The sequence below is a fragment of the Pholcus phalangioides genome, unplaced genomic scaffold (genome assembly GCF_987345545.1).
Source record: "Pholcus phalangioides strain wild (caught in Gottingen) unplaced genomic scaffold, Ppha-v1.0 ptg000004l_1, whole genome shotgun sequence".
Taxonomy (NCBI): Eukaryota; Metazoa; Arthropoda; class Arachnida; order Araneae; family Pholcidae; genus Pholcus; species Pholcus phalangioides.
In genome coordinates, this window is record NW_028301597.1 from 18942112 (window position 1) to 18968186 (window position 26075).

Sequence of the window (26075 nt, forward strand, 5' to 3'; positions counted from 1 at the left end):
GCTAAACTCATATAACATGGGGGAAATCTCTTGGTTCTGATTGGAAGCATGAAGCAGAATAATATTGATGAAGGTCCTCTCCTATTGGTCTGTCGAAAGTATTTGTTTAATTTATGAACTCCAGACCCTCCTTTCTACTTGGAATTTCGTATCGCGACCAATAGTGTCGTCTTCCATATCAGGGGCAGTGCATTCGGTTATTCGCGAATAAAGATCGAACATTATTCTCGTATTGCCAGTTTGCGTAGAAAATGAAAAATGAAAGTTGACGGAGAAAATGCTGAGAGATACTCCAATATGCTGTTACCCAGACATTTCTTACGCTTCAATATTTCTGTGAAGGTAGAGTAGAAAATTTTGTTTTCCATAAAGTGCTTAAAATCTTCTTCAATAAAAGTTAATATTAGAATGTTAAAATATCTTCGATAATTTCAGTTTTTAGGGGTATAAATTATCTTCTATTACTGTTGGAATTGACTGTAGGCCAGTGCCGACTTAACGGATGGTTCCACCCGAGCACGGTCCGAGGTAATCTGATGATGACAAGATCTCGTTTAGATTTTCGAGATTAAGCATGCAAATTGGAGAGCAGTCCGTTGGGGGAGCCTCAAAAATATCAATTTACCTGGGGGCCCAAGATGCTCTTAAGACGTTAAGACTATGTCAGGGCCTGACATAGGCACATAGCCTGCAAACACTGGACTGATACTACAACGATATGATCGGCGATATCGACACGGATTGGTTAAAAAACCTGACATAGATGTTTTTAACCAATCAGTTTCGATGTTGCGGTTGTATGGCTTTCAGGCTATAGCAGTGATTCCCAAAGTGGAAGTGAAATGGGTGGCATCGAGAGAGATTCTCAAAAATAAAAACGTGTGAATAAGTAATTTATTTTTTGCCCCAACGTAAGTAAAAATACGTCAAAACGAAAAAATGTCCCAATTTTATCTCTCAGCTGAACAGCTACTTGCCATATCACCATAGATGTCATATATGCATTATACAGTCGAATCCCCAAGGCCGTAGCGAGGGGTGGGGGGAATTGGGCCCCCCCCCCCGAAATGTGAGAAAATGACCGAAAAAAGGGAAAAATATGGACAAATCTATTGTTCTATCACTTTGGTCCCCCCCGAACGAAATTTCTGGTACGGGCCTGCGAATCACGTTATAACGAACAACAATAGACCGGAAAAATCACTTCGTAGTAACGAAATTTCGTTATGAAGGAATTCTATATCTTTACATTGTTTCTATGTAAAGTTATCGGGGATTATACAAGTTTTCGCTTTAAGGAGAATTTTGCTATAACGGTATTCGTTAAAACGGGAATCGACTGTATAATGTAATTTTATGGAATTCTACATATACAATAATAGATGTATCAAGCTAATATTTATACAGAGGGATATTTTTATACATTCTTAAAAAGTTAATAATGCTAGTGTGACGTTTATAAAGCTCTTATGATGAAGAAGTGAGCTCATTCAAAATATTGAAAGTACTAAAAAAATATCGGGAACATTGTTATTCGAAAATATAATTTTGGAAGATAATTTCACTGTTCTCCAAAATTTTAAGTTTATTTTTGTTCAACGAATAAGAAATAACTAATAATAAAAAAATTATCTAAAATTTTAAAGAACATTTTCATTCCCTCAACAAAGTTCGGAGGAGTGAAATTGAATTTTGATGCGTGATTCACGCATCAAGATGCATATTGGCGAACACAGCTCGGGAGAAGGAGTGCCAACTAAATATTGAAAATAATCGGATTTCATTCATCATTGATTACGGTAAAAGTACGATTAAAGTACATTTACTGACAAAAAATCAGGAACATCCCGGGAAAACTGGGACACATTTGTCACCCGATGTAGTGGGGGGGGGGGGGGGTGGTCGAGGATAAAATTCTCGTCAAAAGCAATTCACGCTTAAAAAAATTTGGGAACTCTTTCGTGTTAGTTCAGAGTGAACCTGGTCTTAATACTCGTTTTAAATAGTTTTTTTCCCTATCAGTTGGAGTCCAGAATAATAAAAGAAAAGTAGAAATTAATCGCTCAGAATCAAAAATAATATTAGGCTGATGGGGAGACATTAATCGTTGAAAGTAGTTGAAAGTTGTTGCTATAGGTGGATACAGGGAAGGATGGTAGAGGCAACCACCCCCCTTCACTGTACATCCGCCCTCCTCCGTTCGAAGAGACTGTATCAGCTTTAGGTTGTAGCAGTAGCTGGTATTAAATGTTAAAAATTTTGACAGTCAGGGTACATATTCTGAGTGAGCTTTCTACAGTAGAGGCATATATCATGTCATTAAATAGACTTTTACAAATTAAAGAGGTATTTTTGTTCAAAACCCATAAATTTGTCAAGACAAGGTAAAAAAGTTCAAAAATTTTCCGCCAGGAGGCATTTTGGTTGCTATTATCGTGTAGCGCATGTCCAATTTAGTATGTACAGATCTATCTTCATGCATTCAAAAGTTATTATCACTTGAAAATCTTGTGTGCAGTGACATGTTGCTCAGTTTTTCACAACTATTTTCTACCTCTAAGAATCCTTTTGAGATGCCCGGGAGCAAAATAAGATAAATTTTTGAGTGAAATGAATAACATTGGAAATTTCACATAATCTTGAATAAGTCGTGAAATATGGCAGTAGAATCACGAAAGTAGTGTAGTGGTATAGCAATACGAGTACGAACGCCACCTGGTGGAAAACTTATGAACTTTTTTTTATCTTGGAAATTCATGCAAGATGGCAAAAAATTTCAACAACCAGGTTGTAGGAAGGCATTCAGTTGATGACAAACCTACGTTGTTATGAAGTCTGCAGCGAGAGGGGGCTCCGGTTCATATCCCCCCCTCCCGAAATGTTAGAAAATGACTTGGTTAAGTAAATCGTTTTATCACTTGGCCCAGTCCACTTCCGAAATACTACTACTACTAAACCACATATGCATCTCGCAAATATTCCTCTGCGGAACTTCTAACGATTTGGTACATGTTGGAATGTGTGTACATGTAGTAACTTTCCGTGAAGTTTGTTTCTGTGTAAAGCTTGTTATCGTAGTGCCATCTGCCATCAATTTTTCCAACTATGAGTGAAGTTTAATGTCATGAATAATTGTACCGTTGCAGGCTTGTTACTCTCTGTGACAAGACTTTTCAATGGGGAGATCGTCTTGCATTTGTGCCTTGAAGTTGGGAACCACCGAAAACCAACTTCAATCGACCACCACAACGTTCCCCCCCCCCCCAAAATACTAGTCGTCCCTCGTCCCCTTTCAAAATAAATTTCTGGCTATTACCCTGTTGGTTATAAAGACATTGAAAAATTCTCTATCTATATCTCTCTCTCTCTCTCATCGACACTATCCCGTCGTAGAAATGAAACAGCTAAAGAATCAAGGAATGGTCGGTTGAGACATATCCGTTGACATGTGAACATTAAGAGATCAACAAAAATAAACAGGTCGAATACGCAGACTGGAAATAAAAATTATGATCTGCCAATCACCTTTCTGCTCTCCAACGTATTATCAGGTGTGATCTCTGAAGCAAGAAGCGTGAGAGGAATGACAAACACTGAGTGAACATATCTCTCTCTCTCTCTCTGTAGAAGCTCTACTTGAGAATTTACGGCTCTCGTAAAAACTTTATGGAACTTTGGAATACATAATCAGAAGCTGTCTTAAAAAGATAACGTGTAGAAATTTACAGCTTTCCGATGCTTCGCAAGCAACAGTGCAGTTCACGCAACCAACTCAAAACACGATCTTCCTTCTCAACCCATAATGAAGAGGGGAAAATGGAACAATGATACGATTGAGTGACATGTTGATTCTCTACTGAGCTGTGACTGATAGGAAATGTACACCATACTAGGAAAAAGTAATGAATTATTACATGAAGTTTAAAAAAAAGATGGGTAAACCTTTTAGAGGTGGTAGAACCCACCTGCAGGGCAGCAGCTACGTGCTTTGTCAGCAGGGGCAAGCATGCATTGTAGTAGCGCCTCCTTGTAATGTTGACGGAGATGTTAAAGGGTGAAATCAATGGGTAATAAGGGTGAATCCCCCCCCCCCTCGGTTTGGCACCCGGGGCACCGGACCTGCCCGCTCGATTGGAGTGATGGTAAGATGCTCGTCCGCCACTGTAAAGGTTGCTGTCAGATCCCAGGCTCCAACTGGGGGAAGAATATAGATAACAGATATTTTCCCTAACGAACCTGAGGCAGTCACCGACAGATGGCGCCTTCATTTCCACCCCACTGTGACCTGCCTCCCTTACCTTTAGTTGTGGTCATGTCCATCGGGAAATTTTTTTTTTTGTCACAGGATGCATGATCGGAAATGAAAATTTGGTCCCATCTTTTTTTTGAAACAGCGACTGTTGAAAGATAGCGTCCATGTGTTAGAGCAGCGGTTCTCAACCGGTGCTAAGCGGAGCCGTGTGCACTCTCCACGGGCTCCACGGCCGCTCGTGGGAAATAAAAAATACCCAGTAAATTTGAAAAAAAAAAAAAAATTACAGTCGAATACCGTTTTAACGAATACCATTAATGCGAAAATCTCGTTTTAACGAATATTTTTTTAATCCCCCATATAAGTTTTCATAGGAACAATGCAAAAAAGATTTGGAATTCCTTTATAATGAAATTTCGTTACAACGAAGTGATGTCTCCGGTCTCTTGGAGGCGTTATAACGAGATTCGACTTTATAAATATTTTTAAATAATAAAAATAAATCAGTAACTTTGATAAGTAAATTCCGCCATAGAAATTTTCTATCAAAAATCTATCAAAAAGGGCTCCGCGAGTCAAAAAAAGTTGAGAACCGCTGTGTTGGAGAAAGTAGTGGCTATTGCGCCTTCTAGAGCCTGTTTATTACATTTCCTACCATGCACCCATGATCATAGCTATCCATGGCTCCGGCCTGGGGGTTGTAAATGGGATTTTATCCTTTTTTTTTTGTTTTTGTTTTTCACACTATAAATTATAAATGGGAAGACTTATGAAAAGCCTAGCTGACGCTCGCCAAAGATAACAGCCTAAGGGCTCCTGCTACAGCATGTGAGGGCTATGCAAACAATTATAGTCTTGATGTTTTCTACCCCTTAGATTGGCCCATCAGTTTTTTTAAACACCTTTTAGATAGAGTCTCATAGAGCTTACACCAAAGTAGTAATGACTGTCAGTGTACAGGTGTTACTACCAAAGAACGAAATCGGCTAGTTCGTGAAGTAGCCGGTCAATTTCCGAATTTCGGCCTTTCACCGGCCCCTAAATATTTGTCCCTATATACTCCTATATATAAACTGAAGAGCCAAAAAAACTGGTACAGGCATGCGTATGCAAATAAAGAGATATGGAACCAATCAGAGTACGGCGCTGCGGTCGGCAACGCCTATATAACACAACAAGTGTCTGGAATAGTTGTTAGATCAGTTACTGCTGCTACAATGGCAGGTTATCGAGATTTAAGTGAGTTTGAACGTGGTGTTATAGTCGGCGCACGAGAGATGGGACATAGCATCTCCGAGGTAGCGATGAAATTTGGATTTTCACGTACGACCATTTCACGAGTGTACCGTGAATATCGGGAATCCGGTAAAAAATTAAATCTACGACATCGCTGCGGCCGGAAAAAGATCATGCAAGAACGGGACTGACGAGAATCATTAAACGTGACAGACGTGCAACCCTTCCGCAAATTGCTGCAGATTTCAATGCTGGGCCATCAACAAGTGTCAGCGTGCGAACCATTCAACGAAACATCATTGATATGATATGGGCTTTCGGAGCCGAAGGCCCACTCGTGTACCCTTGATGACTGCACGACACAAAGCTTTACGCCTCGCTTGGGCCCGACAACACCGACATTGGACTGTTGAGGACTGGAAACACGTTGCCTGGTCTGACGAGTCTCGGTTCCAATCGCTTCGAGCTGATGGACGTGTACGGGTATGGAGACAACCTCATGAATCCATGGACCCTACATGTCAACAGGGGACTGTTCAAGCTGGTGGAGGCTCTGTGATGGGATGGTATGGGGCGTGTGCAGTTGGCGTGATACGTCTGATACGACTCTCACAGGTGACAGGCACGTAAGCATCCTGTCTGATCACCTGCACCCATTCATGGCCATTGTGCATTCCGACGGACTTGGACAATTTCAGCAGGACAATGCGACACCCCACACGTCCAGAATTGCTACAAAGTGGCTCCAGGAACACTCTTCTGACTTAAGACACTTCCGCTGGCCACCTAAATCCCCGGACATGAACATTATTGAACATATCTGGGATGCCTTGCAACGTGCTGATCAGAAGAGATCTCCACCCCCTCTTACTCCTACGGATTTATGGACAGCCCTGCAGGATTCATGGTGTCAATTACCTCCGACAGACCAGTCACGACCCAGGCTCTGTCTCTCCCGGGATATAAGCCTTTTACCTTTGCGGGTTGAAAAAAATAATCACAATGAGCTTAGAAAGAGCTCATGCGTAAACTGAAAAAAACAGGTAGAAATAGAAGGAAAGCGTTTACAGACATTAGTCGAGTCCACGCCACGTCGTGTTGCGGCACTTCTGCGGGCTCGCGGGGGCCCTACACGATATTAGGCAGGTTACCAGTTTTTTTGGCTCTTCAGTGTATATCGATCCCTAAGGTATCGATATTCCGATTCCTCTGATCACTAGGGTTACCATAGTTAACCATAATTATAAACAATCATAATTATCGCAAAAAAGTAGGCCAACGTGGTGATTACCCTGAAACATACGGATAGATCGTTTATTCGCAAACTTTCCGATTTCGAACTTTGGCAGAAACACATATATGCATAGCCCTTTCATACACTGTATGCACAAATATGGGGGTTGCTTTTTCCTCACTGAGGAATTTTTTTTTTAACCTCAGGGAGTTAAGCCCTGACTTGAAGGGTTGTGTAAGTTCTGAGTTAGAAATATGGTGAATATGAACTTTCGGGGTTTGGTCAGAGGGCAGCACTTGAAATTTCGAAAAAATCTGAAAGAAGTGAATTATTTCCTCACAAAAATAAAAATGAGTATTAAAATTTAAAAAAATATTTTTTCCGATATTTATGTTTTTAATATATTTATTTTGAGTATCAAAAATGCAAAAAATTATCTCATTTATCTTGAAAGTTTCAAAAAATGAATGCTCGGGTCTTAAAGGGACAGAACCTTGTCATTATTATAAAGGGAATAAAGTGTGGACAAATTAAAAAACACAAAATTTTTCACCCTCAATCATTTTTTTACAGCAAAGACAAGAGAGCAATACATATACAGTATGTAGGAAACGTCTCATTCCTAATCATGCTTTCATTTCATAGCTAAATAATACAATATTTTTCTGACCAAGCGTAGTTTCTATGAAAAAAAAGAGGGTTATTAGGGGTTCATATTTAAAGTTCAATATGAAAAATGTTTTATTCGTTTTCCCAGAATTCATTCACTGAATCCTTTTCAATGAATAAACTAGGAGTATACTACCTCCTCGTCCTGGACGAGTAAGAAAGCCTACCTAGTCCATTCATGCTCAACCCATGTGTTGTGGGTCAGATGTGGTCCACGAAGTCATCTAATTTGTCCAGTGACCTTGAACTCAATTTTATAATAATGAACCAAACCGTTGTTCCTATAAGTATTGAGATGGATATTTGTTTCATGGCGCGCGTGGCACAGTAGTAAGATGTTCGTCTATCACCATGAAAGCTTCCGTCATGTCCGCAGTTTCAATTGCGAGAAAAGACATAAATAATTTCTTAATTTCTTTCCCCTATCATACTTAAGATGACCACCAATTGATTGCGCGTAATAATGCTCACCTGAAGTCCCGTCTATCCCAGAAGAGGGCAGAAGTAGGCTATAATATGACTTTCTCTGAAGAGAAACATTTCCGATCTAACTCAATCGGCAGTAAATTGCTGTATGGCGATGTGACTGGAGTTGGTGCACGATAAAGTAGTAATATAGCGGTAGTATACATGTGGGGAGGGGGCCACGGATGGAAAGGGCTACTTGAGTAAACCATAAAAATTTCGATCTAACGATATCGGATCACTGGAATTGAAATTTACACATATATAATTTATATTCAAATTTAGTTTTTAAATGTTATGAAATTGGAAGGGGGGGGGGGACACGGCATCGATGAGAGAGCGGCTTAGGTTTTCTGAACATTATTCAGCGGTGGCCAAAAAGTCGAATAGAATGCTCTGTTCTATTTTCAAGAAGTCCAATTCTCTCACGTTTAATAATGCAATCAGCCCGCAGTTTTCTCCAAGCAGAATTTGAAAAGAAAAAAAACTTCAAGCGCACATACACGTGGTTGCAATGCTACATTTAGTTTCGTATCATAAACAGTCACGTTCATACGGGTGTTCATTTTTCGAGTTATGCACGCTGACCGAAGACTGTGGGGGAAAATATTACCCACAATTTCACAGCCCGTGCGTGGACGAAAGCAAAAAACCATCAGCTCAGTTATGGCAATGTGAAAATAAATAAAGCGCAAAAATTTGCTCGTAATGCGAATCATCACTCGTTAATCGAATCAAAATTTGTTCAAAACTTTTGCTCGTTATACGAATTGCTCTTTAATCGAAGAGTTCCTCTGTATTCGTATAGGTAAACATCTGCCGCGAAAATAAATTACAATTTTTATATTTGGGATTGGTCAAGCCGAAATAACACAGATTTCCCCCCTTCTAGCATACAATGAAAAGTCATCCTTTATAATCCCTCCCCGATCGTAACAAAACAGGAGCCTGGTAATTGCGTATTTTGTAGCCGCTCTACGACATTCTTATGCCACCAACGATGACCGGAGAAGAAATAGACCCTCTTGAGAATTTGATAATAAAAGCGTCCGTATAAAGAAGGCTGTAGGATGATCTTGTATCTACAGCTATAGGTTGTGTGTATTCTGCCTTACTTATCCCAGGTCGATGATAAAGATCTTTTTTCTTTTCTTTTTATGTATGTCTGTTCCCGTACCATAGATAGGATATAAAATTTCAGATTTCGGACGTCTCAATGCCGTAAATGCCAGAAGACAGTCTGTCCAATACCATTGGACAATGTCTTATACGAGGCGAGTGAAATATTTCTTAAGAGGGTGAGACACAAAATATCTCACGTTCACTTTAGGAGTGTTTTCTTGAAAGAGGAGTAAAAAATATAATAATAAGGAAATAACTCTCTGCAGGGAATTCGGAAAGGCGGGTCGTTTTAGTATTCGGGAGCGGACCACGCAAAGTGTCGTAAATTTGGCGCGCATGCGACTCATAGGCCTACTGCAAGGGGCATTTGGGGGAAACAGGGAAGATTTTGAACGATAAGACGTGGGTTCAAGAGTTTTTAAAGAAAACATTTCATTCTTCATGTTATTGTTGATCTTGACGTTGCAATAAGAATCAATATTTTATTGCTTATTGCCAATAACGAGCATCTTCTTTGAACAGGTAAAAATATGTTTATTATACCTTTATACGATGGATGTGAAGGAAACGTTTTGATATGTATTTTTGTCAAGAAGGTATGGTGTGTTATAAAAGCACTTAGCATTAATTCATTTTTCTTTGGCGGTGTCATTCACTTTGTACATATTATAGCAGAGAAATATCGCGCGTTTATAAATATGAAATATGCAATAAACCGTTATTTTTCGTTTTAAGTTTTATCAAAAACTGTTTTGAGACTAAAGATATATCAAATAGAATAGTTTCAAGAATAGAATAAAATAACAATGGTAATAATTTTATATAATATATAATATCCAGCCTTGATTGTGGTGTTGATAGGCGTCGGTAGATTTCCAATGGTCATCTACCGACATCACTTAATGGTCATCTCATCACTATTATAAAAACATTCGATCTTCTGTCTAAAAACTTTTTTTTTAAATTTGATGAAAAGAATGAAATTGAAACTATTTTATTGAATTTCAATAATCGCATTTTGATATACAGTGAAACCTCGATACTAAAATATTCTACGGCGAAAGAAAAAATGTCTTTGTGGAGGGATTATCGTTATATCGAGAGACAACATTATCATTACGTGCCATCAAATTCATGCATTGCCCCTGTAAACAGGTTTATCGCAATAGATTTTAGTATATCACACAAAAAGTAGCGACACCGATAACACCACTTTTGGTGATCGTGGCACTAAATACCAATATTATTAGACGTCCTCAGAAGAACTAAAATGTGCGAGGAGTTTAAAAATACGATGAAAGATTTTTCGAGCGAAACATAAAAAATTATCGTTGTAAAAAAAACGGTTTCTAAATCTCAAACATATCGTTAGGGATTTATCGTAGTAAAGGATATTGTTGTATCGGAAGGAGTTTAATTATTGGTGATTCCAAACAAGATTTTAAAAAATATCATTGTAGAGTGATTTATCGTTATATCGAGTATCGTTGTAGCGACGTTCCACTGCATGTAATGAACAGCCATTTTTCCTGTTAACAATGTGGGAAAACTGGAAATTTGTAACGTGGTGGTTTTATATCGGAATTCTATCAAAAATCCATTCTACCAAAAATTGTTTTGAGACGAAAGATGTAGCAAGCAAGTTTCAAGAATGGGTTGAATAACAATGATAATAACTTGTAAGTAATATCCAGACTTGGTTGAAGTATTGATGGACTTCGGTAGATATCCAATGGCCATTTACTTAGGCATATAAGCTTACTTATCTATAACATTCTGTCTGAAAACTTTTTTTAAAATTTAATGAAAGGAATGAAATTATAAATATTTTATTAAATTTTAATAATCGTGTTGAAATACCTCTTTTGATGCGGAGTTGAAAATAAAATCGAAAGAAAAAGCCGAATCGAGTTGAAGAAACGATGTTTGGTACGTGTTTGGTATTCTTCGTCTTAAGAAAAGTGTTTTTTTTTTTCCTTTTTTGGAAAAACGTAACCCTTCCTCAGTTGCGTAAAAATTTTTTTCAAATAAGCAAATAAATTGGAAATATCTTCTTTTCCTCCCTGAACTTTTATTCCGATGGAAATTTTCGATCAATCAAGTTGATAAACCTTTGTAATTTTTTCTCTCTTTGTTTAGTAGGCTGCATATTTCAAGAAATAATTTTTTTACGATATATAGGCTATATAGTAATAATGATAATAAATAATAATTTCTTTACCTTTTCAGAAAATAAATTTCTCTCAACGGAAGAAAATTCGAAAATACTGTAGGCATATATTGAAAATTCGATTTTCAATGTATTTTCTATGATACGGAGATCAAATGTATCTTTGATGTATAAATCGGATGTGTACATTAATGACTTCGTATATATATGAGGCCTTTTATACATATAAAACACAATGTTAAGGAAACGCAATTTTTTTTTTTTAGCATTTTACTTTCCTTTCTGTTACACACCGCTCAGGCTTGTATTTCTATCATGTATTTTAGAAAAAAATTCATAAAATACACACTTATAACAAAAAAGTTCAATAACTACACTTTGGTAACCTCCTAACCAGAACATTTCCAGCCGCTCTGTTTCAACTACTTTGGTAACCGGAAATAAAAATAACCGAAGAGGAAAAGTAAAGAGATTGTTTTTCTATTCTTTCCATGTAAAATTTAGATACAATAAGAATCTACACAAAACGCTTTATTAAAAGAAACCTCGTATACGCTTACAGTGATATGAAAAATAAAAGAAACTAACCAAGTTCAGGCCTAAGTATACGCATAAATACATGTGCAGTATGTATAAGAAAAAAAATGGTATAAAAAATGTATAAAAAAAAATAGGCCTACTATAAATACAATAAAGAATGTGTTCGTGTGTCTGTAATTGTAATTTAAATAAAACTTATTTAAAATAATTAATACTTTGAAGTATAAAATTATCGGTAACATTTCAACAATGATATTTTGTTAAGAGGTTATAATGATAACAAGTTTTTTTCTAAATCCACAACATATACTTTCACAAAAAATTTCAGAATAGAAATTATACGAAATGTGCGAAAGTGCAAACTGAAGCTTCTGATATACACGAATTTTATCAATTTCAATTATAATGTCTTGTTGCATAAAAATCAAAAATATATTCGCTTCTTATATTATATCATGTGATTTCACTCTTTGTTTTCTGAAGTAGCCTACTTTGGTTTGGACTCCAAAAAAAGTCACGTCAATGTAAGACGGATTCAATTAGTTTTTGAAATGAATATTTTTTTAAATTTAACGAAAAAATTAAGCTTTAGTTCTAGAAGAATTTCTATAGGCCTACTGCAAGCCAATTTTAGAATTTTTTTAGACGTAGGCCCATCAAACTGAAACTAAATTTAAAAGTTTAAACGAGCTTACCTATCTGTCTTTTAAATTTAACGAAAAAATTAAGCTTTAGTTCTAGAAGAATTTCTATAGGCCTACTGCAAGCCAATTTTAGAACTTTTTTAGACGTATGCCCATCAAACTGAAACTAAATTTAAAAGTTTAACCGAGCTTACCTATCTGTCTTTTTCTCCCAATTTTCAAACAGAAGTGGAACAAATAAATGTGTTTTTTTCCGTACGCTATTACCTAATTCAAGAATAAATTCGGGAAAAAAAACTAAACTTCTTTCTCTCTCTCTCTCATGATATGAGCCTATGTCATAAAGTTAAATGGTAGTTCTTCATTGGTTGGGAAACATGAAGGAGAAGCTCCCAATCGAATAAGCTTCTGCTGCTCTTGTTCGATTATTATCACCAATTAGGCGATTCGCTGAATCTGATAATTCCAAGATGCTTTTGTATCGCTACGGAATGAAGGCATCGTTGCCGGCCGTTTATTTTCATTGTATTCGACTATTCGTCTTTTTTTTGTACAGCAGGTAGTTATTTTGTACGTATGATCGTTTACGTAAGCGACAAACGAGTAAGATAAGGGCAACACAAAAAGTTAGGATGTAAACTTAAGGTCGTAAACTGCTGTATTGCAAACTTTGAATGCTTTTAGATGTCTTCATCCCGGAGGAAGAATGAAAAGGAAAAGAAAAACGATTTAAAGAAATTTCTGTGCACATATATATATTCAACTTCTTTCGGCTTTTCATATTATACACATGTGGATTAATGTTAAAAGAAAGCTATATTGAAGAGTTACCAAAAAATTCACAATTACCCTTATGGTGACAAGATTCTGGGAAGTGCCATTCCCTAAGAAATACTTCTGTAGACTTCTCCTATTCTATAGGGGGTGTGAAGGGTGGTTGATTTTCTAATACAGAGTAATTCAAATTTTTGTTTCTATATTTGTGAAAGAAATCACTTTTCATTTGCAGAGTCAGCTTACACTGACAATCGAGAGGGTCAAAACACATTACAAATATTAAAAATAGTAAATGCAGACACACACACGTGAGAGTCTACTTAAAAATATTTTTGAAATAATAAGCTTGAATTCAACTGAGACTTATTTATAAGGTACGTGATGAAAAGGGAATTGAATTCCACTCAGAATTCACCACAAATCCTTAGACAATTCAAAACAACTTTTAATAGGCTGCTATTGTGATGAATCAATATTTTCATAATTTGTGGTACATGAGCCTGTATCTTCATCACATATAAAGCTAAATGTTGCAAATTAAAAACGCATGTATTCATAGTTCCATACATTTGTTTTGCTTTGATGAACAATGTCATCTGAACTAACTTATACTCGTCTCCATTTGAGTTATCAACAGAATTTCGGTTGTTAAAAACCTGTAATTTCCCCGACGTTTGTAAGCAGATTACGTAGGTTGTGCATCTAATGGGTAAATAGCCAAACGTGTATAATTAGGAGAAAAAATTCTGTGGTAACATATTTCAATAATTCTTAGTTTATGGTTTACGTCAGCGTTAGTTTGTGATTTGAAAAAAAAAAAAAATTCTAATATAGTTAGTGTGCATAATTGAGTAAAAAATAATCAAGAGTTTTTTTTTTACATGTAAAATACGAAATATGAAAAATATAAAATGAAAATACATAGAAAGTAATACAACAAAACTCTATTAAAAATGGAGTTCCGACTTTCCGGTGGTGCTTAAACCCATTTCTTTTTATCTGCAAATTACAAATAAAAAAATATTACAATGATAAAATAATAATGCATTTAAAATTAAGATAAAGAAAGAAACATATACCTATATATTAATCAGGTAAAAACACAAGGTTTAGATGAAAGGTTATTTTGCAATATTTCTCGCCTGAAGCATTAGTAAAAAATAGTAAAGCATACAATATTTTTAAGCAAAATATGAGCGTCACATTGGAATGTACAAAACACCCTTCCAGGGTAATGTTTAACTATATTTTCCATATATAGTAACTCTCTCTACTACATTCATAATTTCTTCTTGATTGAGATATGATATCAACGTCATAGTCAATTTCTTTAAAATTATTTTTAAGACAAAAACCATCGTATGTAGGCCTACTGCAAGCCTAATTTACGTACACAATAGATGCTTTTAACTTTAAAAATGCAAGCACTACCATGGATATTCTTAGAAATACGGCATATATTGTCTACTGTAAATTATGATTTAGCATTCAGCACTTTATACTATACACATATTGTACAGTCGAATCTCGTTATAACGAAATTTCGTTATAAAGGAATTCCAGGTTTTTGCATTGTTCCTATGTAAAATAATCTGGAGGATTAGAAAAATGTTCGTTAAAATGAGATTTTCGCTATAACGGTATTCGTTAAAACGGAATTCGACTGTATTCAGTTAGAGCAATCATAATGAAAGCCAAATGTTTTCAAATGTTTTTCAAGTTAACCACATTAAGTGAAAATTGCGCTGCTTTTTTTTTTTTTACAGAAATTTGTATATAGGATTTTATGTATTTCTACTGTATTTATGGCCTACACTCAAGGGGTCAATCCAGATTTTTTTGCACGGTCTTGTTTTTGTGATAATTTTGGGAAAAGTAAGTTTATTAATTTTGTGGAAAGCGAAAAAAATCTTGTTAACTTATCACAAAAAAAGAAAGAAAGAAAGAAAGAAAGAGAGAGAGAGAGAGAGAGAGAGCGAGAGAAATGAAATCAAAAATTTATGGTTTCGTTAATTTGTACATCGTGAAAAGTTCGTTTTTCAGATCCGGAATTTCGTGAATGGTTTGGAAAATGAACTGAACGGACCCCTGATATAAAAAAAATGCTTCCGCGCATTTAAAATCCTCGAATTCACCACCGTGTATACAGCCTATTGCTCTACCGTGCGTAGAAGGAAAAAAAAAGTGTGTGAATGTAAAATAAAAATTAGAGGTAACGTCGATTGTGATTAAGAGTAGGTCTTCAGTAATTGGAATATAAACACGCGAGACTGACTATCAACACTCTTTTTGATTACATAAACGATTGCTGCAGTAAAAAAAATGAAAAATTTACTCTCACATTTTTTTATATTAAACCTTGATAAGTCTTTCTCCAGTAGGCCTATTCGAGATGAACAGTGAGCACAATAAAAACCAAAATAGAAGAGAAAGAATATAATCAAATTTCGATTCGCAATTCTGTGTATTTGTTACATGGCGTAAAAATTTATTTTCTGCATTCCATGAATTTTTTTTCCCGTCCCATGAGTTTTTTAAACAAAAAATTTGCCGCATTAATTTGCCGATTTCAAAAAATGAATCTTTTCATAGTGGTGTTATAGACGACGGTATATATAATAAAAAAGGAATAAACAGCGGTCTTTCTCATCCACTACTGAATCTATTGATACAAAATCAAGCCCCAAAAGAGGGACATGAATACAAAACGTAAACAACTTGACAGATTTTCAGACACCAGTATAAGTATCATTTAAAAACGGCTTTTTTCAGTTAAGAAAAATCGAATTTCCCACCGAATGTAGACCTTAGAATTCAATTCTTAACAAAACAGCCAAAACGATGCTTTTCTGATCTTTGAAATTTCGGAAAATGAAGCAGTAAAAGTGTTAGATTTTGCTGAGTTCGAATCAAAATGTCTCAGAGCAAGTTAAAAAGAAAGGCTCTAAGTTTAGAGGGGAAAAAAAAAAATTAAAATTCTTAAATTTTTGTAGATGATAACACCACCGGTTGCAACGTTTGCAAAAGCAATTAAAGAACTGGAAACTTTTCGATACTTTGTGGAAAGAAAATGTGCCATGCCATGTAATCCAGATTTTACGGAAACTGCTGCAGATTAACTTTAGAAAGAGGAAAAAAAATACCAAACATTTACGATGGATTTTTTGATAAATAAATTCCAGATTTTCAAAGATGTATTGCACATCAATCAAAATGTGAATTATTTTTGTTTATATTTCTTGTTTTTTTCCTGCAAACTATATCTCGTATTGTAATACATGTAAATGTTCGATGAAATAACAAATAATTGTTTCTTATTAGATCTCTGTATGTACCGTGACGTTTGTTCATAAATTAAAAACGATAATAAGAAGCTATGGTCGGTGTAAAACTAGGTCTTATAATTCCTTTGTTCTTATAATTCTAATAGACATTTCCCACTTATAACGTTTTTAGTTACGGTTTCTCAAAAAACATTATAAGCGATATCGACTGTATTTAAATTTTATCATATTGATTAGTTTTATTTTAGTGTATATTAGTTTTTCGTGATATTTGCTATTATTTTGAGTTGCTGTATTTTAGTATAGTTATAAGGGTTGTTGTATTAGCATTTTTTGACATCCATATTTTTATGGACATCTTTTCCAGCCATTTCGTTGAGCATTTTCCCTGTTGTGGTCTTTGTATTTGTATTGGAATTTTTACAAATTTAGTTCAATTTGCTTTGCAAAATGGAGTTGTGTTCTGTTCAAAACCGAAAAATGTTGAAATAACACTATGACAAAGCTCTATGTAAAAAACTAAGGTTATAATAATTTTTTTCAAATAATGTGAAGTAAGTTTCTCACTCTAATTCAAGGTTTTCATCTTATCCTATCAAAATCAAAGCATCATTATTAATCTGTAGTAAGTGTACAGTTTTGATAAATTATTGAAATTAGTCGCGCTATAAAACATGAATTCATGTTAGTGCTTATGTGACTTCACAAAAAAATACAAATAAATAAAAAATAATTGAGATAAAATATTATTATTATTTTAAAACTAAACTACAAAGTGTTAGACTGGGGCAATTCAGTGCAGATGGGATTTGTGGTAGTAAGTGAATACGCAGACTCAGTTCTGTGTAGCCCTATATGATTAAGAAAAGTAGCCAATCAACTGTATTTTCTTTCGAAGATTTGTGAACAATTTATTTTTTTATGTACATAGTTTTCGAACCTGTTGGTTTGAAGCGACCTAAAATTAGTTTTCTGCAATTATTTCTTGAATATAAATTATTAATAACACTAACTAAAAAAAATTATGTTCCCAAGGAAATTTTAACTGTTTTAGAGTAGCCTATATTGGGGCTATTGATTTTTTAAAACTGTTGTTGGTTTTCCTGAATTGGCTCTAGTTTTAAGATAACGCAAAATTTAAGATAATGCAACATTTCAATATAGTTTGCAGCCACTAATTTTTGCGTCAAAAATTTTTACTTTCAATTTTTTATTTATTTTACTATTTTATTTAATATATTATTACATTTATATCACGATTAGACATCAATGGTCTTTATTTATCAAGTTTATTACTGATTTACATTTTGCACAGTTTGAATGGGATTTGTAGGCTACGCTGCTTACGTATTACTATTGAAATTTCAATTTCACTTTCGTTCAAAAACTAGAATCAGTCTGACAATACCAATGGGATTCAGAACCAGCACCCCAAATCACTGAAAAATTTTTGAGAACAAAATCAGTTTAGTAGTGTAATTTATTGGGCTACGACGTTTCAATTTCATCACATAAACTTTCATTACATTGCATTTACTATAATGTTTACCATTTAAAATGAGCACTACCAAATAAATGTTTCGTGACTTCTCTTGTTTTCAGTTTTACCATCTTGCTCACAGATCTGTTATTTCTCATTCACAAAATAGAAATATGGTGAATTGAAGAAGAAAAAAAGCTGTTGCGGAATCTCATATTTAACAAAATATTAAAATTAGTTTCTACAACCTTTTCGAATAGTTTTCTTCTTTAGAAGAAAAGAAAAAAGAAAAGAAAGAGGTCCTTAAAAATAAATTTTGCTATCATATTCGAGAACAACTCTTTTTCAGGAAAATCTAAAACAACTAAAACCGTTGAACCTTGTGTGAAAAAAAAATTAATCATTCTTTTATTTCTCTACTTCAAACAGGAGCCAAACTTTAAGAATTTTAAAACACATGCATTTTGTACATTTTAAAATCTTTTATTCTGCACAACATAGAGATAGAAAACCGCTAGCTAGCTAGACGAATGGAATTGAGATGGCATTATACATATGTATACTATTCTATAACAAGTGTATCACAATTTATTTAACTTAAAAAAAAAACTAAACTTTCAGTTAATCCTTTTTTCCTTGATTGACAAAGTATTGTAAGACATAGATATTTCATAATTGGATTTTTTCTTAGGATAATAATAGGGCTGGTCCGATTAATCGGGTCGGTTAATCTATCAATTGTTGATCGCTGTTACAAAATTTAGTTGAGTTAATCAACGCGATCAATTCAATTGAAGTTTAATTGAAATGTTTATTAAGAGTTCATTCTTTATTTTGATTTGCTTGTGAAATCGATTAGATGTCTTAAATTATACTCCTAGATTTCAGGTATATTTGAAAATATTTGACGATACTTAAAAATACTTAAATCAATATTATGATCAAATATTTTTATATTTAGGCTATATCAAATATTTTTTTCGACGAGGGACAATACAAGTCGGTTCAACGAAAAGTGGTGATTTCGTTGAACCAACGAGTTCGTAAGAGAAAAGTAAGAGTGAAAAATGAAAGAAGTTTCGAAATCACACGGGGAATAACCTGACTGACTGACTGATTTTCAAGAAAAAAAAAACTGTTAAGATCATAGTGAAAAAATTCCAGCGTCTGACTAAAATTTTCAGCGTTAGTTCAAGCATGTAGCTTTACCTTCTTATCGAATTATTAATCCATTGACGCCGGTTGGCAAGAAAATTCGCCATTCCAAATTTTAATTTTTTTCGTTGCCAATAAATGGTGGGAGTGGTTCCACTCAGTTTTTTTTTCTTTCTAGAAATCAGTCATCTTTAATGGGTTAATCTCTGTTTGCTTAGCCTACATCTAGCGAATAGGTGAATGAAATAAATGAAATATATTTTTGCAACGTCAATCAATAAAAAAAAAGTTGCCTAAAAAGTTAGTTATAAAGCAATAGCATTTGAAACTATTCGATTAAAATTTAATTAATCAGTCGATTAATCGATTAAAATTTTTTGATTGACCAGTTGAAAATTTAAATCGACGATGATTTAATCAGTCCTAGAAAATAGTTATCGAAATACATTAACAATTATTGTATATATGGCCGAAAAAATTTCAACTTTTTTTTCTCCTCTCTCTCACTCTCTCTCTCTCTCTGTACTAGAAATTGAATTATTGCCAAAGGGGCTCCAAAGGCCAACTGCAACCGGTTTGAAATGCTCATGCTTTTAGGGGAAAAAAATCAAGGAAAGGAGGGAATGAAATTTGTTTTCCCTCTTGTTCTTTTGGAAATGCCTGAAGAATCTTAATTTAATGGTTCCTCTTCGGATTGGCTGCTGCTCATCGGTGGCCGATCCTAAATTTAGACCATCCAAATTTTTATTACACACATATCTCTCCCTCTCATTCTCTCTCTCTCCTCCTCCTTTGAAGTCACGGTTTTGACTTCTTCATCGTTAATTCTAGTCTCGTGGTATCATCGTCGTCGACTTGGGATGGCCAGGAACAAGAGTAGTAAAAAAATTTCGGTGAGTACTGGAATATTTCCATGTGGTATTTTATTTGTCTGATACTCTGTCTCTGTCAGATTTTATTAGCGCTCAGGCATGTTTTATTGACCAAAAATAGCGAAACGTACATGCATGCGAAACATGTTACCTCCTCGACGTGACATTCAAAAAGAAAAATTATAATTTAATTGAAGGTGCTGTTGTTTTTTTTTTCCCCTGAACGAGTGAAAATTCGTGAGATGAGATTTTAGATTTATTTGCCTTCAAATTAATTCAGATCACTGCGTCATTTGTTATGTTTTAAAAAATAGTGAAACAAGAGTGTGCAGCGTAGAAAAAAGTCATAAAAGTATGATAACTTACATACCACATTTTGTCTGATCTTCGTGAAGCTTTTCATCTCAACCCTCGAATCATGGGGGATTCTGATTCCTTTCACCGTGGCTTGGAGCGAATAGCATACAATATACACTTATAGAATATGAGATGTCGCTAATAATTGTATTAAAGTCCAGTAAATCTGAGGGGGAAAAAATTAACGCATCAAGTTTCAGTTAATTTATGAGTCACATAGTAATATAAATGACACAAAGAAAAATACTAATTGTGAATAAGATTGAGTATATTTCACTTTTTAAATTAAATACGTGTAGTTCACTTGCAATGGAGTCAAGATACGTGTGATTGAAGGATACGTTCTTGTATACCTAAAAATGTTATCAAATGAAACGATTCGTTAAGAAAGAAATATATCTTCAGAATTCTGGAATGTGATGCATTAATGATAGGGAGGGCTCAGAAGCTAATCAGTGTAAGTCAATTTTCTGAAAATGACGTTCGTATTGCAAGTGCCTCTTCATTGTCAAAATTTTCAGAGCTGCCACAGAGCATTCAAGTTACAATACAACCTTTATATTGCACAAGCAAAAAACGCCACTTATACGGGGCACGAAATAAAAAGATCCTTCAAAAAGAGATCCTTTTATCTCATTTTTAATGTTTATTGAGTTACACTGATCGACTTCTGAGCCCTCCATACATTGATAAGAAACTGTAATAAAATGCATGCGTAAAATTATGATTACAATTTACATCAGCATAAAAAAATTAATTATGGTAGGTTAAAAACATTCTTGGCGTTTAATACGTATTTGTTGGAAATTATTTGAAAAATAAACATTTAATGTGTGAAGTAGGCTATGGAGGAACAGATATTTGATCGATTATATCATTATATATGGTACGATTCGATATGATGATGTGTGCTTTTTTGAAACCGTGCTTATGAAAGTTTTTTTACTACTAAAGAATCAGTACGCAGTAATTTTATAGCCATAAATTATCTATCATCTCATAAGTTTATTCGTTTATTGTTTTTGAATAAAATATAAAGTAAATAAAGCAGGCTATATAGGCCGAATTTAATTCAATTCAATAGATAATACAATCAGGGGCGTACGCAGGATCGATCTGCGTACGCCCCTGAGAAGTAAGTCATCATCGGGGCATACAGTAAGGACATATGCAGTGTATCCCGCTTATAATGTTCTCACATGGTACGACTTATTTTCGTAGTCCCAACTTTTGCTAACACTCATCGTGATTTTCCATTTACAGCGTTTTCCCGCTTACAACGTTTTTGATGACGGTTTTGTTATGAAAAAAAAAAAAAAAACTATTATAAGAGTGATTCAGTGTGTATAGACTATAAGTCTATCCGCGATTTAACGAATCAGATAAGACCGATATTTTTACTCGTTGAATCGAGAGAAATCGTTTGATCGGGATGGAGCTTGAGATTAACACAAATTTGGGGACCTACGCACAGGGACTTCTGAAAAATATCGTTAAATCGGAGTTCATTACACCGGGGCCCGATTGTATATGTTGCACATATCCAAAGTGAAATGTTAAACATGGGAAATAAATTTAGACTCTGGAAAAATAAGATGTTTTTTAACAGTAAAGCGTCTTACCCTTTTCATGATACTTCTTCAGCGTGATCCACCATATTGGAAATTCCTTTGGCATAGTCAGTGATTATGATGTGGGAAACGTGAAAATATTGGCTTATGCATTTGGAAATAATGAAATCAGCTCCTAGTTGGAATTGCGTAAAAAATGGGAAAATTGATCTTGAATAAACGATGAACTTTCAAGATCTATAGGAAAAATAAAATCATTAAAAAAACATAATACTATGGGAAAAAATGTTCAATGTAAATTCATGATAATCTTTATTATCCATTTTTGATTATTTACTTACCTGCACTACCTGCACAGTCCTAAAATTATATGTCCTATACAATTTTAGAAAACCGTAGTTTCGATTTCTTTACATTTGTTATTCGCAATCCTGGTATAATTTTCTACAAAATAATTAACAACGTTGCTATAAATACAGTACATATTTTTAATTGTTCATTTTATCAGTAGGACTATGTAAGCAATGTATTAATTTCCTGAGTATTCGTAAAATTATAATTGTATAGCTACTACTACTACTTAACCTTTCATACACTTTGTACTCTGAAGAATTTTAAATTGGTTGTACGACTAATTGATTGTATGAAATGCACACAGTACATCTGGAGATTCTTTGTCCTGTATAGTAGATATATATTTTTATTTTTGTTCCATCTCCATCCTTTTTTCCAAAAAAAGGAGATTCTGATGATTTCTTACAATTCAAATTGTAAATTTGAATTTACCAACTGACAAACGCACGAATTCGATGACTCTTGTGATTGCAATTCAGTACATAGGATATTTCCTGATTTTTTCATTCATAATTAATTTCAATCTCTTTTATACATTATTATTTTATATTGGGTAGGGGAATTGAATGATTTTATTCGGGGTATCTATGATTTATTATCAAGTTGCTCCTACCCCTTCTTTCATTATATCGTAGTATCAAAAATGCTTCTTTCCAAATTCTTCACATCACGAACGCACACGATGAACTTTAGTTTGAATGTCGACGAAAGCATGTTGTGAATGGCTCCAACTTGCCCTTATCCTCGTGCATTTGTTATTGTAACAACAGTATATTGTACGTGAAGTGTATAACATTCGTTTCATTGGAACCTAAAGGAGTAATCCCCCGAGATTACGTTCAAAGATGTCGTAATTCCTTTTATAGCAACAATTCGATGTTTTACGATATTGGGGATGTTAAACAGAAGCTGACCATCACTTTCAAGAGAAGAACGCCAGCGAAAGAGGCTATAACGTGGCTTTTAATGGATACTTCGGGTTCTCGTGTTACTGCAAATGTATCATAAAAAACTCAGAAATGACCGAAAACTTTTTCGATTTCCACTTAGGAGCGAAGTTTTCTCATTTTCAAAAGTTTTCCAAGTATGAAAAGTGTTTTGTTTGTAAATAAAATTTTATCGCAGTCGACCATTAAGAAAAAAAAAGGCATACGAAGAAACCGTAGTTTCTAAAATCTTCTTTTTATTTACTCTTTACAAAGATGCGGAGAGAATTTTCGAAGAAAGTAAATATCAAGCATGCGGGAATAATTCTAAGAAAAGGCTGAAGGCTTCGATTGCCCAGAATGTATCTGCGTTACTTATATAAGCCTATAGTCCTCCTACCACAAGATGAGATTTGGCTACGGCACGTCATGTCACGTGAAACGATTCTATTTTATCCTAGAAGGACATGCCAATCGTGAAAGCTCAGTCACTGATGAACTTTTCTCGATGTGCAATCGTTTTACCAAAAAAAAATTGAATAAAATCATCCGACGTGACGTGACATGACGCAGCGAAAATTCATCTCGTGGTCGGAGGACTATACTTTAAACCAGGGGGTCTTCAACGCATGGCTTGTGGGCCAAATGTGGCCCTCAGATTTTTTTTGTGACACAAAGCATTTTGAAAAATAGCTACTTTTTACACTGAAAGAGAATTTAAGAAAAAAAACTGAAAAAATTAAAAATAAAGGATTAAATCCATTAAAGTCCGCTGTCCACTGTAAGCCTTCTGCGGTAATTATCACTGTGTGGGAGATGCTTTTGATATGTTAAATGCACCGTCTTAACGAAATCGGGTGTTCGGGGCCCCAAAATTTTTCAGGACACCCGATGTCATACATTTCGGGAGGAAGAACTGAGCATTCAAAAAGTATACTACAGGACTACGTAATTATGGAATTGCTGAAAAACACCTCAATGAAAGAAAAAAAATTTAGAATTACTTCCAAAATATTTTTGATATATATAATTTCTGAAAGAAATGATTTTATATAATTAATTTACTTTTAGAAAAAATCTCAGAAATATTGAAATAAATAATTGATGAACATTTATAACTAATGAAAGAAATGGTTTCGAGATTTATTACTTTTTATAATTTCAGACTTGATGAGGGCAAACAATTTCATTATTCATGATATAATTTATTCTAGGATCTTGTAAGAGAAGATAAAAAAGAATCACAATACTCAACTTGTACTCATGACCAATATCGAGAATGCAATCGACATTTTATGGGGGGTGGATGATGACAATGTGCCAGCTATTGACGAAAGCTTGATACAAGTATCAAATTACTTCGAAGGCAATTGCATCGGAAGATTGTGTTGAAACAACCGCCACAGTCGGAAACTGAGCCAGCAATTTGGTCTTGCTATAAGCCCTCTGCACATGACAAAGTCCCCACAAATAACTATGCAGAAGCAGCTCATCGACGCTTGCATGCCAAATTCGATGCTCACAGTCAAACTTTTTGGAAATTGACAGATAACTATTTTTTTCTAATTTTAAAAAATTGTACATGATCGATTGTAATGATTCGGCCGATTGTCCGGTGTCCAAACAGCCGCGTCCGACGTCCTGATACGTATTTCTTCTGTGACTGACCAACAAAACTCTCTACCAGCACGTATTTTTTAATTTGCGAATTTAAAAATTATTCTGTTTGTATAATTATAATCTGATAACATATAATTGCAATTTGATTGACGGGGCAAAAAGGGGGCGCGTATACTACGTTTATTTTCAATATAATGTGTTATTAATAGTTGACGATTGTCCATATTAATTCTAAGCCCGCCGATAGCAATAACTTTCATGTTACATTCAAAATTTCAGTTTCGGTAGGCCTAGAGTTATTTTAAGGTTAGTTATTTTTCATACATAATGAAACTTGTTCACTTGAAATGCACTTGAATAACATGTGGAATTGTTGAAAATAATATTTTCTTTTCAGAACTTCAGTAATATTTTATCCAGGAATTTTCGAATAAGAAAATATCTTACATATGAAAAGTTGCGAGTGTTGATTGGCCAATGATTACGTTTGAAGGAGGGTTGAGGGCATTGGCTCCACCTTCCGAATTTCCTACCTTGTGGCTACTTGAAATACGGCCTTGGGATTGGTGAATTTCTCTGGTCTTTTCCGAATATTCATCCCATATACTTCTTGCTATTGGAAGATTCAAAATAGATGTTATAGTCATGAACTTTTGGATAAAAAATACAAAGAATACTGAATTTATTATAGTTCCGGCATTTTATACTACCGAGAATAAAAAAGAAAGAATTTTAGCTTACACGGGAGGGGAGGGGGGAAGACATAATGCTGATTACTAAAGCCGATTACAAGATCATATTGCATGCGTTAGCATTAATGAAGGTAATTTGGAATTACATGAACCGAATTAACATAATGAATGCGAATATTATGGACATTATTATTACAGTATGGGATAAATATAATCAACAAATATATACTATTATCGCCACAAAGTTATGAATTTTTTAAAATAATTCTTTTTCATTTATAGCAATTTTTCATAGCATGAAAAAAAATTGGTGGTTCTGGATAAAACTTTTACATTTTCTTGAACACTGCCAATGAAAACCCATTTTTGACCCCTCTTCATGGGTCACTAAATTACACAATTTTTTAAACATAATAACTCATTACTTAAATAATATTTGAGATATTCCAAAGAACTGGACATTAATTTAGCACGTTTTTTTGTAATTAATGAAGATTTCCAACTGATTAATTTTTCAATTAATATAAATTAATAAACTTGATTTAATTAAAATAATTAATATTTATGATTTTGGAATGTCATGTACGTGACGAAAACAATTTAAGATAAAAACTATTTTTTTCTATTTTTAAAAAATGTATTTAAAAATATAAAA

At 34.3% G+C, this 26075-nt stretch overlaps 1 protein-coding gene across 2 annotated transcripts in view; it reads left to right on the plus strand.

Annotated features, from left to right (window-relative positions):
- Positions 1-281: 281 nt before the first annotated feature.
- LOC149086711 (homeobox protein abdominal-B-like) overlaps positions 282-26075 on the plus strand; it is a 64800-nt gene continuing 39006 nt past the window's right edge. Inside the window, exon 1 of one of the 2 annotated variants that reach the window (XM_089231069.1) lies at positions 282-342. In XM_089231069.1, coding sequence (XP_089087195.1) covers positions 298-342 — 45 coding nt within the window. In that variant the 5' untranslated portion in view covers positions 282-297. Of the gene's footprint in view, positions 343-19837; positions 19922-26075 lie in introns of those variants that run through there. The other variant, XM_089231070.1, reaches the window with a different exon arrangement.